At 36.6% G+C, this 12,690-nt stretch overlaps 1 protein-coding gene across 5 annotated transcripts in view; it reads right to left on the reverse strand.

The window, feature by feature from the left end:
- Positions 1-12,690, reverse strand: part of LOC145662786 (Ig-like and fibronectin type-III domain-containing protein 2) — a 1,216,055-nt gene that overhangs the window by 299,661 nt on the left and 903,704 nt on the right. For all 5 annotated transcript variants that reach the window (XM_081728668.1, XM_081728663.1, XM_081728665.1 and 2 more), the window contains one exon: positions 8,753-8,863. In XM_081728668.1, the coding sequence (XP_081584794.1) occupies positions 8,753-8,863 (111 nt within the window). The remainder of the gene's footprint in view (positions 1-8,752; positions 8,864-12,690) is intronic.

Below are 12,690 nucleotides of genomic sequence, written 5' to 3' on the forward strand. Positions count from 1 at the left end.
TAGCCATTTTAAGCATATGACGGTTACCAAGGAAAACGGAAGACAACTGACATCTAGCGGCTATTAATATAAACTAGACTATGTATTCGTTTCTCCAATAGCCGAGCCGAGGCGCAGTGATTGATAGTTTGGACAAAATAATTGTTCGTAATACTTATATTCTTTTTTAAACAGGGTGTATATTGTTTAGCTGCGCAGGGTTGTTAGCTGCGAATATACTGAATAAGCAGTCGCGGACAGCCGACTAGGAGTGGTCCTCCAGCTTGGGGGTTTGGGTAGGGCTAACAACTTCATCCTGTAAAAAAGCACTTGTTCAGAAATATTCACAAAAGCGTCGGACAAGGACTGATAACTTGGCACGACCTCAGCAAAAGAAAATGGACATGAGATTTGGAACATGGAATATTAGGAGTCTTTATAGGGCAGGCGCGTTAAAATCCGTAATGAGTGAATTAGAGAAATACAGGATGGACGCAGTAGGAGTTCAGGAAGTTAGGTGGGAAGGAAATGGATCTGAGAATTCCGGAAATTTTACGTTCTTTTTACGGGGAAGGAAACAAAAATCACCAGTTAGGAACAGAGTTTTTCGTTCATAAACGTATATTACCAGCAATTAAACGGGTTGAATTTGTCACTGACAGACTTTCTTTTATTACTCTTAAGGGACGGTGGTGTGATATTATTGTTTTAAATGTACATGCCCCAACTGAAGACAAGGATGACGATATAAAAGACAGTTTTTACGAAGAAGTGGAACGGATATTTGACCAACTCCCACGATACCATATGAAAATTCTACTAGGGGATTTCAATGCGAAGGTAGGACGAGAGGATATTTTCAAACTGATTATAGGGAACGAAAGTCTGCATAAGGAATGTAATGACAACGGTGTTAGACTCGTGAATTTTGCCACATCCAAAAACCTAATCGTGAAGAATACAAAATTCTCACATCGCGACATTCATAAATACACTTGGACATCACCAGACGGGAAAACACATAATCAAATTGATCACGTTTAAGTAGATAGAAGAAGGCAATCTAGCATAATTGACGTCCGGTCGTTTAGAGGGGCTGATTGTGACACTGACCACTACCTGGTGGCAGCGATAATACGAGAGAGGTTATCGTTGAATAAAGGTAATATTCATTGTCCGAAAACGGAGAGATTCAATTTAAAGAAATTAGAAGAGAGAAATACCAGATTGAAGTTTCGAATAGATTCTCGGCTTTAGAAGATTCGGAGTGCACTAGTGTTGAGGATACCTGGATTGAAATTAGAGATAGCATTAAAATTTCAGCAAAAGAAAAATTGGGACAGGCGGAAATACGTAGGAACAAACCATGGTTCGACCAGGAATGCATAAAACTAGCAGAGAAGAGAAAACAGGCAAAATTACGCTGGCTACAAACTCCGAATGAAATAACTACACAAAATTTCGCAGATATCAGGCGGGAAACATCCAAAACTTTTAGAACAAAGAAACGCGATTTTCTGAAAGCTAAAATTAAGGAACTTGAAGATAATAGTAAAAATAAAAACATCCAGGACATGTATAAGGGAATCAACGAATTTAAGAAAGGCTATCAACCTCGTGCTTATATATTAAAGAAATCTGACGGTACAGTTCTCACTGACACGGATAACATCTTAAATAGGTGGAAAGATTTCTTTGACGATTTGCTTAACACGCAATCGAAAACTAGTGTGCGTGGAGAAAAGGAGATACACACCGCAGAACCGTATATTCAAGAACCCAACCGAATAGAAGTAGAAACTGCTATAAAGAAATTAAAGAAACACAAATCTCCGGGTGTAGATGAAATTCCGGCTGAGTTAATTTTAGCTGGAGGCGAAAAATTGTGGAACAAGATACACAAACTCATTCTCCTTATCTGGAACAAGGAACAATTGCCACAAGAGTGGAAAGAATCAATCATTGTTCCAATTCACAAGAAAGGCGACAAAACTGACTGTAATAATTATAGAGGCATTTCTCTTCTGTCAACATCCTATAAAATCCTTTCAAATATTCTATTAGCAAGACTGATCCCATACGCAGATGAAATTATTGGAGATTATTAATGCGGATTTAGACGGAATCGATCAGCTATCGACCAAATATTTACCATTCGCCAAATACTCGAAAAAAAAGTGGGAATACAACACCCCGGTACATCAACTATTTATTGATTTTAGAAAGGCGTACGACTCGGTTAGGAGAGAAACATTATACAACGTCCTTACAGAATTTGGAATACCGAGAAAGCTAATTAGATTAATTAAGATATGTTTAAATGAATCTCAAAGTAAAGTTCGGGTAGGAAAATTTTTGTCCACGAGCTTTCACGTCGAAAATGGCCTGAAACAAGGAGATGCATTGTCGCCATTATTATTTAACTTCGTTCTGGAATACGCTATAAGGAAAATCAAAGATAGCAACCAGGACCTACAGTTGAACGGTATTCACCAGGTTATGGCATATGCTGATGATGTAAATTTAATAGGTGATGATAGGAGAACAATAGAAAGAAATGCAGAGATCTTATTAAACGCTTGCAGGGACATGGGTTTAGAAGTAAATTCAGAGAAAACTAAATACATGGAAGTGCGTCGGAACCGTAATACAGCAAATTATGGATGCGTTAAAATATTAAATAATACTTTTGATAAAGTGGATAGTTTCAAATATCTAGGATCAATATTAATAGAGGAAAATCATATTCACAAAGAAATTAAATGTCGACTAAAAGCAGGGAATTCGTGTTACTATCCGGTTCAAAATCTCTTGTCGTCGCGAATTCCGTCGAGGAATTTGATGTTTAAAATATACAAAACGATAATCATGCCTGTTGTTTTGTATGGCTGCGAAACATGGTCACTTACTCTGAGGGAAGAACATAGACTGAAAGTATTTGAGAACAAGATCCTTAGACGAATATTCGGACCCAAGAGGAACGGGAATGGGGAATGGCGGAAACTTCATAACGAGGAACTACATAATTTATATGGTTTACCCAACATTGTTAGGGTCGTGAAGTCTAGGAGGCTTAGGTGGGCGGGTCATGTAGCTAGAATGGAAGAAAGTAGAAACGCTTTCACAGTCTTGACTGGAAGACCAATCGGAAAACGACCATCAGGAAGACCTAGGCGCAGATGGAAGGACAATATTAAAATGGATCTCGCAGAGATTGGAATACAAAGTAGAAACTGGATGCAGTTAGCTAAGGATAGAAGTCAGTGGAGAGCTTTTGTGAACGCGGCATTGAACCTCCGGGTTCCATAGGCCATAGAGTTAGTTAGTTAGTATATTGTTTTTCTTTCTCGTCCTTGTCTCCCGTTTTCTTGTATCAGCTTCACCCTTCTATCTGCCACATCGTTCACCAACATAAAGTCTTTGAATACTTTCAACCCATGATGAAATTTGGCATCCTGTTTTCAAGGAGATGGACAGGTTTTTAGAAAATTTGCATCTATAGAAAATCTTGAGAAACATGTCTTCGTATCTGCGGAAACGAAGTCCGAGAATTCTTTTTCTTTGAAACTGTTGACTTCTGCACTATGTGTAGAGTATCGCTCTACTTTAATTTGTACATCATATTCTTCTCTACTCTCCGTTGTATTAGAAACCATCTTTTTCCATCACGTGTTGCGATACTTCATCATCAAAGAATGCGAATACCACAATTTCTCGTTACGAGATACCATAAATGGTTAGCGAAATTTTTTACAGCACAATTTTGGATCCACTTCCTTGAATTCGGTTAATTTCTGTAAAAACTTGTAATCCTGATACGGGGCTTTCATAACCAATGGTGCAAGGAACCAAGCTTATGAATAGATTCGGACAAGGAAAATCATACTCGGTTGATTCAATTCTTCTCTTTCTCGTCAGTTCAAATTGATCTTGGAATAAATATATTTTGAACGCATATATAGCCTTTGCCATCGACCGAGCATGGTTCACAGCTCCAGGAATGGAAATGAAACTCCTTGTGGAAGGGTGCCGCCTAGGAAGATCATAGCCATCTCATAGATCAACAACAGGTACACTAGAAACACCACAGGGAAGTATCATAGTCATCTCAAAGGGCGCCCATCAGGAGGGGCAAGGTGGGGCGCTCGGCCCCCCTAAGAGGAAACTGTACTTGAGAATATCGAAAACTGAACAGAATTTTTACATTAGTTGCAGCAAAATTTGAAATTATATTTGAAACGTTGCTTATACTTGCCTCCCCCTTGGAAACCACAACATGGGCGCCCTTGTCATCTCTATGGTGTTTCTGGTGTATCTGTTGTTATATAAATTCCAGTACACTGACAAGGACATCTTCTGTAACATCATCTGTCCCAGTTTGGTAATTGCATTTGTCGATGGACAACCAGGATTGCCTAAATCTTTCAAACAAAAAGCACATCAGGCCCGGAACTTGTAGTAGCAGCAGTAGCACCATCTATTACTGCGTGAAAACTACTTTGAAAAACTAATTCGAATATGTGATGTCGGCGCGGTAGGTATAGTAAATTAAAAGTTACATATATCGCTAGTGTGTCAATCTTCTCTATGCTACTTGCAGCTGAGGTACTCACACCTTAAAACTTCCAACACTAGTGCATTCCGATATCATTACAGAAAATGACCCACATGTATATTTATATTCCAAAGGTGCCAATTATTACATGATCGGAGATAAGTGGAAGATAAAGGCACATGTGTGTTTGTGGTGAAAAGCTACCTTAAAACAATATGTCACACGACTCAATTTGTATTTAAACTTTTGGGTCTGAATCCAAACTGGCGGACTTCATGATGGTCGCCATCATGGTGCATCTCAATTTTAGGTGTGGATCTACCTGCATTACCTCAACGCAAATTTGATCAATCTTCCATCAGTCGATTCAAAGTTACAAAGGTCTATTTGAAACTTTTGTCAAATACTATATATGGTAAATGTAATCAGAAGTTTAGGTCGCTTGGGGGCAGGTTAAATATTTTTCAATTGAGCAAATTTTATTCATGGATTAATTTGATCCGACATGGAATCAGGTTAGGGGTTTGCAGTAATAAAAGTCGGAAATCTAAAATTAAGGAGAACCTAATATGGAAAAATCTTGTTTTAAGAGTCGTTGATTATGCTTTTGAAAAAAAAAAAGCTAGTGCCAAAACCTTTTTGATACAATGTAACATCACAACAATGAATTTTGTGTGCTAGTGGTATATTTTTATATCACGAGTGTATACACCAGCTTCTTTCTGCGCTCCCGGCCAACATTCAAACATTTTCCTGAATATTCCACCAATTTGACATATACTGAGAGGAAGAATAATTTTGTTTAAATATATAAGGTGTGTTACATATAGCTAATTTCTTGTGGGTGATGCAGTAGATAGTTCAATAAGAACTTTGCATATAACGTTAGGCTTCCTAGATTGGCCTGACTACACATAAACATCCTCATATATAAAAAGTTATATATCAATACTCCAAACACATTATTATCAACATATACCACTAGATATGTACTTTAATACCAAATACAATTTCCACTGAAAATGACATCAATATAAACACATACATAAAATTTAGGCAATAAAAACGAATACTTAATATAATCCTGCAAAACTCAGAGAAACGAATATAATTTTCTTTTAATTTAAGTTTTCATATTGCCATGAACAAGTACTTATTAAAGCTCTTAACACATGTTCCTAATCTCCCAACAAGGTGTTAGTGAACTATACCAACAAATTGTAACAGTTGGAGATAACTGCATAGTTTCAGAGCTAGGATTGTCCGAAAGCGTGGAAACAATTTATTACAACATGCGTTATTTCAAAGACGAGAAACCGTGAATTGGCGATACATATAAGCATACAGGAAGTCACAGATAAGGAAATTCAAAAGTGTATATTTTAGAAATATTTTAGAGACCGCCAATTCTACGATTTCTTGCGTTCGGAATAACATGTGTTTCGATTTACTCTTTCATGCTAATACGGGTCAAAACGTAAACTATACCGTTTGAATATTATTGTTTCATGTTTTAAAACGGATGTAATTGATTTTATATTATGTAATATTGTTTTGAGTTTGCATCCTTGACCAAAGTAGGATTTTTAACTTGGGAGTTGATTAGAAATGTTTGAATGTTTACACCTTTGTATGAAAACCATTAAACATATATTTGCAGCTCAAATATTAACTGAAAAAATAAGAAAATTAAACCAAAGACTATTTAATGTTCTTGCTTAAATCTAAGAAAAAATATTCTAATGAAGTTAATTCTAAGAATTTTGTTCAAATTAATAATCTTGTGCGTTCTGATGTTTTGATCAAATAAATTTAACAAAAAAAGTAGCTTTCACAGCGAATTTTTACTTATGCTGTTTCGCAGATTATTTTTCAACGCATGGTTTTCATGTTTTCAGGCTATAATTTTTTTCTTGTTACATTTTTTCCCTCAGACACTGAAGTTTATGAAATCAGTTTAAGAGTTGAGTTGAGTTATTTTGAGTTTAACGTTCCGTTCAGCAGCGAGGCTATATGAGACGTGGGCCTACTGATTAACGTGGAATCCGAACCACATGAGCTTCCGCCGGGAAGAAATCAGTTTAAGACTCTTACATGTTTTCAGTGCTCTTTAATTCTATGTAAGTAAATAAGTGTCCAGAGCTGAGCTCCTTGTTACAAGGATACAACAAAATTTAAGCGACACATCAGTTTTTTTGTTTATTGCAAACTGCGAAAAGCACTTTTGTTGACAAACATAAATAACTAACGTTGTTTAGAAATGAAAAATCTGGAATCTTATATTCTAATTGAGGTTAGATTCTTATTCCTGTGAAAAAAAATGTAGAGAAAAATATTTATTGTTTATTTACGCATTTTGAAACAAATATATGACTAGAAAGGTATGTAGCCTAAACATATGTAATTCTTTCATGTGTAGATGTTAAAATTCTGCGTAAGTATTGCCTTCATAATGATCTTGTGTTTTAGTTTTACTTTGAGTAGTCATGAAGTTTAAGTATCTCTTCCAAAAGTCAAACAAAGTTCTATCACAAATGAATCCAGATTATAAACTTGAATAATATTCAAGCATGTGAAAATGGTATTAATGGAAACAGAAGCTCAAATATTTATGGTAGCTGATAAAGCTGTCGCATAGTTATATTTTTCACTGCTACAGTAATAGAAGAGAAAATGGCAGCAATGAAGACAGGAAGGCGTCTTGTACGTTGTTTCACTCTGTCAGGCTGTTATCACTGTGCAACGTAATTTTAGCGGGAATTTTGGCTAAGAAACTACCAGTGAGCACAGTATCCCTAAGAATTATTATAAATTTAAGACAAATGGATGAATCTGTAAGTGAAAGTCAACAAGCGTCCAGCTGTAAGCATAAATTGATTACAGACTCCATATGTGTCTCAGACAAATGCAGCTCATATTGAGCATATACGATGTGATGTTCCGAATAAAATGTAAAACAAAACTTTTTTGAGCTTACGTTTTCATTCGTATCAATTTTACGTGTATGTGTGTTGTTGAGCGATATTTGTTCTGGTTTGTAATCGGGAACTTTATTTGTAATAACACTGTGTGCAAAGAGTTCCTCTGGTGTAGATTTAAAACGACTTAGGAATAGCAAAGCAGGAAAAAGACTTTTTCTATGTAAGAAGTTTCTTATAATCAATCTTTTCCTTTTAAACACACTTACAGGTTGGGTATTTAGAATTGAGAATCTAAATATCCAACGAAGTTTTGTTACGACGCTACAACTATTTCAAATTAATCTACTCAGAAATGCTGTAGAAATTATTCATAATTTATTTCATTAGAGGCATCTAGATATCAACATTCTCAGGGTATGTCTAGAAATATATGAAGCTTCTTACAGAAAGCAACGGTACAATGAGTCATACTCTGTGCAGTAGGTATAAGAGTTTCGTAAACCATGCGTTCATTTCATACACTGATATAATCGTCACTTGGTTACTTGGTAACCGTCACTTGTTTACTAAAAAACTACTCTCCAAGTGGTTTGGCATGACATTAATAAAATATAAGATAATAGGGTAAGCAGTAAATCCCTTAAAACAGATATTGTACACAAGGATATATTGAAGCTAATAAAACCTATAACTTATGCAGTAGAGAGGAAAGGTGCACTAGAGAGAAAAGGTTCACTACAGATTCACAACTACCGATTTACGTACGTAGCAAATTAATCTGTGTTGGAGTTAGAAATACGTTGAAGTAAGGGTTAGTACAGTTCAAGGTCTACCTACTGATTGTTTGTGTGATGTAGAATATTGTTTCTTTCGAAATGGACTTCATTTTCTTCTAAAAAGTCATCAGACGCAAATTATCTAATTAGGAATTGTTATCTGTACATATATGTTGGTGGTTCTCAGCTACTTCTTGCCTCTTGATACAATGTGCAGACTCATATAGGCTACAAGTAACGAATTTTATTACATAGAGATCTCCCGAGGTGTAAATATTCATGCTCAATCTACCATCCAGATTTACAGGAATAACATAATTAATATGCTAATTTCTATGCGAACAATCACATAATCTTTATTTCTACTTATCATATGATATGAAAAACAAAATATATTTTCTTGAAATCATTTATTTGTTAACAATATGAAAGAAAAAAATAATATAAACAATATTAAAATAATGGCTCATAAGTTGATTGTTCGAAATGGGTATTATAAAGACTACCATCATGATACATACCACTTAGCTTATGAAATGATTGTACCAAAGGATTACTATTAACTTCACAGACGTAGATTCCAGAGTCAGTTGGCTTGGAGTCTTTAATGACTAGCACCCACACATCACCACCTGTTGGAAAAAGAAAATGCATCAGGCATTAAATTTTACATGTTCATATAATGGGTAATAAGGGCATTCCGTTCCTTTAACGTAAGTCGATTGTCAACAATATTGAGAAACTTGTATTTGTAACAGTAAAACATGTATTAGTTCCAGTTTAAGTAACTAACATGTACTGTATAAATAACATAGAAATACAGTAACTCCACAAATCTGTGATGAGGAAACAAAATATGATAATGCGATTTCTGCTAATATCTACTTTCACATTTTATACTAGAAAAGATAGATTAATAAGTGACATGAATCTACAGAGGTTGTTCAGCCTACGTTTGGCCGATTTCATTCCTTTCTCTCCCGGGCAGAATGGACTCACCCGACCTGGCTCGTGGCGTCCTGCATTGTTGTGCAGTGGCTTCCTGGGAATGGAGTTGTTTTTCCGCGCGGACGACAATAACGCACAAAACAGGACCATTGTTGTGAGTGTTGTGCTAAATTTGTTTCCAAGTGCGTGGATTTAAGTTCTGTGACTAAAATGCCACACAAATTAAGCCGGTTTTGGGAAGACTATGTTGCGTCTCTTTATGACGCCCACTTTAGTGTTTCTGTCATTAGAAAACAGTGCAAGAAGAATGATTGCAACATCAGTTTAAGTGGAATAAAAATGTTATTAAAAAGCACAAGGGCAACGAAGCTCCACCACTTGGATCGCCAACGAAGTTGCCTAGAAAGTAGGAATGCACCAAGGGGACCTTACACCATCAACTCAAGCTGGAAAAAGTCATGAAAGCTCGCGACCATCTTCTCACGGATGCCCACAAAAAATAACGAAATTGTAACACCCGGAAGCTGTACGAACGGCTTCTGGCAAAACAAAGTTGGATGTACGTCGTAACGCTCGATGAAACATGAATTTATCTTTCCAACTGCGGCAAACCGAGGACCATCATGTATTGAGAGAAAGGAGCCAAGAACTTCAGAAGGTGGGTCCGTATCTGTAAAGAATCCTTCCCAAAAGTGTTCATGGTCGTTACTGGCTACTGTTACCGAGGTAAACTGAAGATTCGTAGGGTGGCGAAGAACTGCAAACTAAATTCGCAGTATTTTTAGGAGCAGATCATGCGGCCGATCTACGAGCATGAGATTCCAACAATGCACGGAAATGACGCCAATCTGGTGCGCATTCAAATGGACAAGGCTTCATCACATACCCACGATCGTCCCTCGTATTCTACAGGGGGATGGAGGAGGCAAGTGGTATACAGGTGATATCTTTCAATGATGTACCTGTTAAATCTCCATATGCAAGTCCTATGGACTATTGTGGATTTCGATTGCTGGAGCGGGCTTTGAGAAAACGGTGTGTGGCAACTGTGGAAGGACTTTGGAAAGCTGTTCAAAGGGAATAGGACAAGATTCCCCTCCCAGTTCTTCAGAGAAGCCTATTACAGTGGAAATTACGCTGTCGGACTATAGTTAGGAACCAAGGGAAACACATCGAGCACTTACGGACCTGCCGCCATGGATTCTTCTAAATTTTTGGGTAAGTCGAAATTGGCCAAATGTAGACTGAACAACCTCTGTATAAATCTTAATAATTTGTTTAGTTATGTATGAAAACTATGACCAAGGTGTGTCAAAAATACTGATTTTTCGTGGTTTAGTAAACATTAAAATAGTACACTACAAATTTAGGGATTTTATATCCATAATATGTAGCAGTATGTAGTTTCTCCTCGTTGGATGCATTCCGCTACTTTCAATATTAAAATGCAGGCTGGTGGATGAGTGATTATATAGTGCTTCCGTACCGTTTCTTATTTTGGCTTTAGTGGTTAGGAAAAATACCGTTTCATTAGCCATCAAAAGAACACTAATTCCCCTTGCACTGTCGTTTGCTTTGCAGGTCCCCCCAGCTAACCCCGCCCGAGTCCACCATGCAATAGTACCGTCTTTTATTGCATACCGACCCGCGTACAGATACACCTAGAGGCACCCACAAACCTCACCTGCCACAACCATCACTTCCAGCCTGCTAAACCCAGAGTTCGGGAAATAGAACGTGATCGTGTAACCCTGTGTAACGGGACAATATTAAGTGGTATACCTATAATTTTAACACTACACATTAAATTATACGTTTATACTAACTTTCTGATCACATGCATGTTTGGAAGATTATATTTTCATGTTTATGGAAGTTCACAAAAACACAAAAAGATCATGCATTATTAAGTAATTTTATATATATGAATTAAAACATTTTACACCCTTTTCACAATTTTTTTTATATATATTAGTTGTATGAAATCGAATTTATTCAAGGCCCTTATGTTTTACTCTAACGCGGTTGTCACGTTTGTGTATTGTTCATATAGGGGAAATACTTGTTAGCACTTGTTAGCACTTATCTGTTTTTGGATGTCCATGTCCATGAAGAGAAATATCCTTGGCAATCATCCCTGCACTCTACAATTATCCATGCTCCTTCTGCGCTACTACCAAGCGCAAATAACTCGTAATTCCAATTATTGTGAATTTCAATACATAAAGGCGACAAGACACTGTCACACTTCCTATTCCGTTCCATGTTACAATTAGAATGATTTCACTGTTTCCAGTCACTTTCCACCGGGGTGCTCCCAGCTACCAACACAACGCAGTGGATAACGTAATAGTTAAAAATAGCCATGAAGCACTGTGGTTAAGAATGCATAGGGAGGAAATTTACTCTTTGGGTTACATTCCATAACCATATTTGAAGAAGCGAGAGGATTTTCTGCGTCGCAAAGGCGCACACAGACATATACACTTTTGTCTGTTTGCGAAGAGAAATTTCTCAGAGCTGCTTTATACGAGATTCATTTAAAAAGTTAAAAATTTTCTTCACCAATATTAAATGAGTTATATATTAGTGTTATAAATATATTTTGCGATAAATATTATTGTCCTCAATTTTCTAAAGCTGGAAAGTGCTCGGTTATGATAAGCGTACCTAGTTCAATACGAGACCAGTAAGTTTCTGATGGAATGAACATTACATATTTCTTCCATCACTCATAACTTTCATTACGTCACTTCAGGTATCGGATTTCACTTACAGATGTCGATAATTTATACTAAAAGGCATATGGAAGACTATTAATGCGCTTACTAGAACAAAGGTTTTGAAGTATCACCTTACTTTCTGGCCTTAAGAAATGGACCTGATATTACTCCTTCCTTAGATTTGAAGTATGTGCAGAACTTATAATCTAATCTAAGGTAAATGGCCTCTGAGAGTGCATGCAACTTTTCCTGCCCGTGGTCCACTTTGGAGACACTTTGTACATCTAACTTCGGTAGAACTCGAACTTGGAAAGGAGATGACCTCTGGGAATGTACGAGATCTTACCGTCCAACCTCTGTGTTAAAAATAAATGATTTCTGGGATGCATTGGGAACTTAGTTTGACAGAAGTGTAGGTAGATGTGGTTAACTTGCATAATTTGAAATTGGAGAAAAATGATTCCTAGTACTATAGAATCATTAAACTTGAATTATCTTGGTAGAGCTGTAAAGTATTGGGAATTTAACCTCTCGTGATAGAATTGAGAGAAAATTTGATAACATCGTACGTAGTTCAGCTGAAGAAGATGAGGGATGGACGTCTATAATCTACTTAGTTATAGAGGGGTATAGGATAAGGAAATAGGAGACAAATGCTTTAAAGAATTACTCGTTGTTCAGTTCATGACTTTAGATTAGACAGAGGGAGCGTGTGTGAGGAAATGGAGACAGATAATACGTTACTCATTCATTATGCTAGTTGCTAAGTTAGTCAAAATTTTATACTG

This window comes from Thermobia domestica, chromosome 10 (assembly GCF_964235325.1).
Source record: "Thermobia domestica chromosome 10, izTheDome1.hap1.1, whole genome shotgun sequence".
Classification (NCBI taxonomy): Eukaryota; Metazoa; Arthropoda; class Insecta; order Zygentoma; family Lepismatidae; genus Thermobia; species Thermobia domestica.